Here is a 7,312-nt window from a genome sequence, read left to right as displayed (position 1 = left end):
CGGCAGCCGTGACAACGGTAATGCAATAAGTAAAGCTATACTCCCACACCCAGTGACTATGGCTATGAGCTCGACTTTCCTGTGATCAAAATGTGAACTTAGACAGATATATGTGTGCTTTGATTGTGGTTGATTGGGCTCACAAGCTTGTCGTGGTCTTTGAATGTTTCCCTTGTTAGTGAGAGACTATTCTTCTATTGGTTTAGTGCACCTCTTCCCCAACTATGACATCATAGATGGCTTCAAACTGTTCTTCACTCTGCCCTCACATTTTTACATATTAAATGCCGTGGAACAGCATAAGGAGGAACGTCCTAAACTTTGACAGTAAAACATTAAACCCACAAAATCACACTAAACACAGGTGTGGAAAATCCTGTATGATTTGTTTAGAGAAAATTTTAATTAGAACAATTTAAAAGAAAGAAAGTGAAGAATCATAAATGGAAAGTTGTGTGGTTGAGAATCTGCAGGTGGCCATACAGAATCCAAGGCTTCTGTAAAAGTAAGATTTATTTTCCAGCAGTGGGGAGAAGAATGTTTTAGCCACAACATGTAAAAACACTGTCCCATGGTAAAACAAACATATGGGAGTTTGAAAGACATCATCCAGAACAACATTCCTGACAAGCCAGAAACCAACCAACCTTCCAAGAACTACACCATCGCTCATTTGGACAAAGTATTAGCCCCTGACTCATTTCAAACATTTAATTAGGTAGAAACTCATCCTGGTGCTAAAAATTGTCACAGGCGACTAATTTAAAAGTATAGAATATCCGAACAGTGCTTTAGTGGCCTTTCCTCCAACATCAACTTCAGGTAGTGGACATGCTGAAAGGTTGATACGACTCCTCTTACCCTCAAAAGGGAGTTCTTGTTGCTTCACAAAGATAACACAAGCAAACAATTCACATCTACTTTATTTTTGTAACCCCACCCTGCAGAGTCCAGACGCTAGCAGTGTGCTTCTGTGAATGGAATACCTGTCAGCTGGATAGGAACAAATCTTTATACGGATTTAAAATATCCACAGTCCTGGTGGATGAATCTTAAGGACCTAATGATGGTAATTCTTCAGGACTAAAATGTTAAGTTTTACAGAGCTTAGCCTTGTTTATTTGAGGGTTGTCCCAAATGTCCAACGGTGACAAGATGATTTGGAAATATCTGCTAGGAAGCAAGTCAGGTTTACTAAACGATTTATGTTGTGTACACGGAAGCCTTTGCATCTTCTACAACCCTCACTGCTTCACCTGAGTGAAGTAATCGTGTCCTTTACTATGTAGATCTAAAGCAGGCACACAGCCACACAAACACCAAACAAACAGAACTGAATTTAAAAATGTAGACGATCCATTAAGTGTAATCTTAAAAGAAAATGTAAGACAATTAAAACATTTCAGAGTCATTATTATGCCTCAGAAAAAGTTCATAAAAGAAACCCAACTTCATTATAAGTCGTTAGCATTTTTAAATCCTATTTTCTATGCAAGAGGTGACACAGGAAACTCAACTGAAAGGAATGTTTGAACAGAACAAATTTGTATAACCAAATTCTTTGGTTTAAATATATGCTGGTCTCTGTCAGCAAGTCTTCCTGATGGTGAATTGGCATGAACATTATAAGGAAGTAATTTTAATAGTTTGTTTTTAAGACTCCATTGGATTTTTATTTTAGAACAGGCATTTTGTTTAAATGTGAAAAACATTTGCGCTGTGCACAGCACAGCCAAGGCTTGCCACTGACTATTTAGTCAGTGGCAAGCTTTCAAAATTCAGCCAATCAGATTTTCAAAGTAGAAGGATTTCAGTGTCATGACTCACCTGAATGAACCTCCTCAATGTGACTACAGCTCAGTGTGTCTGATAGGTCGGCATTTGGCTTGGGGTTATAGGTCACGTGTTCGGGGCTTCCCCTGCTGTCTGACTCGGCCTCTACAGCACCCTGGCTCAGAGGCTCCAACGTGTTAAAGCAGCGTGCCCACTGGCTGACAGGCTTGGCGGGACGCCCAATCAGAACACCCAGAGAGGGATCTGACCTCCGACCTTGAAGGACCTCGCGTGTCTTTTCTATCCCACAATGAAGCAGGCGATAGTAGAGAAGAGCCTGATCACGCACGCACATGTCTGTCTCCTCCTCTGGAAAACACAAGGGCATAAAAAATTTTCTATTTTTATCATGATCTGTCTGTATACACATATGTGCACACACATAAACACAAACCTATGCAGTAGTGCAGCAGTCTTCCCAGCATGTCTTGTGTCTCAGCAGGCCGACACAGGAAAAGTCTCATGGTGGCTGTCAGCAGCTCCATCTTGATTCCCAGAGAAGCCTCGCTTCTCACTCCATCGATGAGCACTTCCAAAGTGTAGGGGGCAGTGGAAATTCGCTCCCCATACACACCCAGCAACCAGAGCAAAGCCTGCCTGCCCTAGTGAAGGAGGCAGTGGAATATTTAGATCTAAGTCTAGTCAACAGAAGTGGGTTCACTGTCGTCCAATATAACTACCAAGAAATGCTTGGTAGTATAATTACCCAGTGCCAAGCTTGTTTTTATCTCCTCAAAAGTCAGTTCTACTCCAAAGTACAGTTCTGAAATATATCTGCATTTCTACTTCATGCATTTATTACACCCCCAACTCCAAAAGAATGCGTTCAGTCGTTATAATGGGGGAAACTATACAGAAAAAAGTTCTTGTACTGGGCTGCTGTAGAATCCTGCCAAGTTTGCCATTATAACATTGGAGCATATGGCGACTATCTCACTTCATTTGCCACCCCTTGATATTTCAGCGGTCTAAAAGAAAGTTTCAAGGATTTTTTTCTATACATCAGTGTGAATAAGAGAGCAGCCGCAAGCAGCGCAGTGAGAGCAGATATTTTCAATCTGATTATCTCAGCTACATGGTTCTGGCATTAAGCACATGGGACAGGTAATGAAAAATTAAAACAGCTTGTTTCAGACAAATGAACTTAGTGCCCTGCTAACAAGGATTAGTTTCAACTGTAAATTAGAGCAGGGCGATATGGCCAAAAATATTTATCACGATATATATTTGAAAATTTGCGATAACGATATAACTGACGATATAATTGATGCGAGACAAAATACAACTCCACAACATTACTAGCGCAAAAAGACAACCTTCCATTTATTTTCACTTAAACAAGCTGGTTTTTATGTACATTAAAGCTTTATGAAAATGTAACAGTGCAAATGCAAATTCCTTGCTGAAAGTTTAACCAAAAGGCATTTCCAGTAGAAATGGGCTGACATATCCTGAGCATAACCATGTATAATATCCACTGAAGTTAAAAAGAGATGCTTTGCAACATTAAACTGCAGTATGCAGTACGTATTTTTCGTACCATAAGGTGCACGGGATTATAAGGCACATTAAGCGAAACAAAGCAGTCAGATAAATCAAACTTTATCAAACTCATTCTTGTTGCTTCCTCCACTTCTGTACCATTGATTCATTAATGTTGAATTCTCTGGCAGCTGCTCTATTCCCATGTTGTTGCAGTATATTAATGACTAACCTCATATTGTGGATGGATTATTTCAGTTGTTCTCCTGACTGAAGTTTGGTCCGTTTACAGCATCCTGCCATGCGATTGCATTAGTCTCTAACTATCAGGAACCTTAACGTTAACTTTTATAAGTGGAAAAGTGTTAGTGTTCGTCCTCCAGCTTCACTGTTTATGTTATGCTAACATAGCTGTGTCGCTAGCGATCACGTAGCACATCATTATATACCAACTAGCCCAACTTCAGTAACCCTACAAACATCACTGCTGTTTAGTTTCCTGTCTTCATTTATGTTGGAAGTGATAGCAGAGCTGTACGTTTGAATTTTTTCAGAAATGTCTCAGTCAGAACATGCAATATCATGCTTAGGTAACTAGCGAGCTAACTTCCACTAGCTTCCTGCTAACTTCTAACTCCGTTAAATGTAATATATTTTGTTTTCATGGATGCCTGGAAGTTAAACTTCATAGTTACACCTGGTAAAGCAGCAATGCTGATCGTTTTATTAAAGATGAAAGAATTTAGACAGTTTTTAACTCTCAGTGATGCTGCAGTGTTCGTTTGACCAGAAGCATACGGAGTTTAGGACCCAGATTACTCCCACATTTAAGAGCATCTTAGTCCGACAAATACGACAATAACGACGGCCGCTTGCATGTTCTGCAAAGAAATGTGCTTTGTCGTCTATCTGACGGACAAACACCAAACCAGTTCCACATCACTGAAGTTGCACCATTTTACAAACCAATTCTGGTTCATCTGTTTCACTCAACAATCGGCCATGTGCGTATGAAAACAAAGGCACTGCGCATGCGCGTTTTACTCATATTCTATCGCGATATTTCATTTTCCTATCGTTGCCTAACATTATACCGGTATTACCGTGAACGGTATAATATGGCCCAGCCCTACTGTGAATCATATACAACTACCAGAAACCAGAGTTGCAGAATAACAATAGGAACTCATTAGGATATATCTACTTGGGGGAATCTGGTAATTTCACTTGCACTTAGCATGAAAAGAAACCTGGCATCAATTCAAATACTTTGGAGGCAATCACTGACCAGAAAATCACGTAATTTGTTCCCATTTCTTCACTTTAAACTATGTTTCATAAATTGAGTTTAAAGATAAGATAGCTTGATTAGCATAAAATTATATGAAACAAAGAAGTTGTTGGCCTAAAAACTAGCTACGACAGATGAACAATATCTGAATGTCAAGACATAAGTAGAAGTGCAGCAGATCTGACCAGACATAGGACCTGAGAGATGCATCTGGGCTTTTGACTGATCCATTAATTGTTGACTCATTCAGAAAGTCCTTTATAAAGGAAAGTAAAGAGGAAGAAAAGGCTGAAGAACAAACTGCACAATAACTAGACTGACAATCAGTGGCAACAGGTCTTATTGTGGCTGCTCCATAACCAACGGCTGTGGCAGGCTAAACGTGGGTACTGAAGACGTGCATCAGTAAACAAATAAAATGCACTTCTGAGCTGTTTGTTCTACTTATTTAACCATTACACTGTCCAAACCACAAGTCAGTACAAGGGATCCAAAAAAACCCAAATGCACAGACTCCACAAACAAATACAACTGTTGCACCAATTATTACACCAAACTGCAGCAACAAATTGTGTATCAAACTGCAGTCAACTGAAAGTTTCACCTTATGCTCACCCTACCTTTCTACTAATCAAACAATATATGAGGTGAACAGGTGGGTGCAACCACCATTGTTGCCTAGTCACGCCCCACAACTGTGCACCAAAACACGTGCTTTCGCATTCTAAACCAACGCATTTGTGCCCCAAAAGGAAAAACTCACACACGGCAAGTGAAATTTGAAATGTATGATTGAAATCATTTTCAAAATGCGCAGAGAAGATTAGGAGAGAGATACAACAGTGAGAGTCTACAGCTGTAAAGCACAATGGAGGTTTGTGACTACATTTGAGCCAATGATGTTGGAAATCTTGTCAGAACCGATGGACTTATGAAGACAGAACATTACCGTCAGATTTAGAGCCATCGTGTAATAGCATCTGATTGGCAACAGATTCATTTTTCGGCACCACAGTGATCCCAAACACAATGCCAGTCCAGCAAAAAACATACCTGAATAGAAAAACATGTCTGGGTCTCCCCAGAGCCCAGACCTTAACATTACTGAAGTAGAGAACAGCCAACATCAAAGAAGAGCTTTAAATGTTCCTAAAGAAGCCTGGAGAACTATTCCTGAAGACTCATGTTGAAGAATAAAGCTGATTACACCAAATATTGACTTTCAGGCTCCTTAGAATTATACAAACCCCGTTTTTACCTTATTTACTATATTTCTGTGTTTGTTTGCACGTTTCAATAAAGCGCAGAACCTAGTTCACTGTTTTCTACCAAAATATGAAAGAGAGGCTCATGAACTTTGCACAGTGCTCTATACCCTATATAAGAGGATAGAGAAAATGAAATAAATTATTAATGGATGCTTGGGATTATGTTCACCAACTTGACCATAACTGAAATATATCGTTACAACAGACTGAAATAACTTTGCAGAATTATGAAAGTAAATTTAAATTTCAGCATATAAAATAAAATACCATGATAATGCCCTGTAGAATAAAAAAAGTTTCTGTTAAGTCTATTTCTGATAATACTTTTGCCAATTTGTATTTTCAAAACAGGACATCTACAGCACATACTCATTTATGGCATGATATTGTTTTTTCTTGCACTCAGCATATAGGTATGGCAGGATCTAACCTGGATATCCTGCAGTGTTTCCTCGCAGCCATCCAGTGCAAGGCACACAGTGTCGCTACACTGGGGACACACCCAGACCAGGTCACGCATTGTCTGCACCACCGCTGAGAAGGGTAGCAGGAGAGTAGAGAGACAAAAAGTGTGGTGAAAGAGTAAAAAACCAGTTCTGACAGCATGAAGCTGTTTGTGTGTATACTGTACTGTATGTGGGAGGTTGTGGAACTGATGTTTTTACCAGAAGTGATATGATCCTGTTTGAGTCCAAGCAGCCCAGTGAGGATTTGTAGACATCTGTCGCTGTAGCTGCGTCCAATACGACCTGCATACAATAAAGGCAAACACAGGGCATTAGAGTGACTGATCAAACACATGGATAATGAAATTTGAGAACCTGAGCATGTTCTACACAGAAAATGCAGCACGCTGTGTATTCTTATCCTTAATAAAAGGGATGTCTTGTTTTTTTGCTTATCATTATTTACTTATTGTCAGACAAATGGGTTAACATTTTGCATTTCAGGAAGGCTGAAAACAAATGAATGTAGAAACTCCATTTGGAAAGAGTGTGTCTACTGGTGTGTAAGATTAACATTAACATCAGCAATTTAAATTTGAAATGAAAAGCAGTTACATTTAGAGAAAAAAATCCTTTAATTCGTAGCTCATAACACAATGAGTCTGGGTAGTGGAACCACAGAGCTGGAATGGTCTTGGTCCCAAACTTTGGTGCTTATAGCGAGATAAAATGTTTTCTATTCAGTTGTTTTAATTTCAACATATACTTCACACACACAGGTTCGGGAACACAGCAAAAACATGAAGGCTTATAAATATAAACTGTTAGAGTTAGTATTGTTGATTGTCATTTATGCTTAGAAATATTTACTTATATATGCTTAGAGTTTTATAATTAGTTGTAGATTGGTAGAGGTTTTGATCCTTGATAGTCTGCAAACTTTGTGTGTATTAGACAGCACTTTGGGAGCATGAGAGGTCATACCGTGTCTT

General features: G+C 39.2%; 1 protein-coding gene across 1 annotated transcript in view; it reads right to left on the bottom strand.

Moving 5' to 3' along the window:
* The window catches only part of ap4b1 (adaptor related protein complex 4 subunit beta 1), a gene marked incomplete at its 5' end in the record, with an annotated part of 51,940 nt that overhangs the window by 9,285 nt on the left and 35,343 nt on the right, over positions 1-7,312 (bottom strand). The window contains 4 exon segments of the mRNA XM_005950642.3: positions 1,828-2,142; positions 2,228-2,435; positions 6,305-6,408; positions 6,540-6,623. Of these exon segments, the coding sequence (XP_005950704.2) occupies positions 1,828-2,142; positions 2,228-2,435; positions 6,305-6,408; positions 6,540-6,623 (711 nt within the window).

This window comes from Haplochromis burtoni, unplaced genomic scaffold, assembly GCF_018398535.1.
Source record: "Haplochromis burtoni strain Fernald_Lab_line unplaced genomic scaffold, NCSU_Asbu1 Contig_816, whole genome shotgun sequence".
Lineage (NCBI taxonomy): Eukaryota > Metazoa > Chordata > Actinopteri > Cichliformes > Cichlidae > Haplochromis > Haplochromis burtoni.
This window is presented reverse-complemented; position numbering and strand designations above follow the sequence as displayed.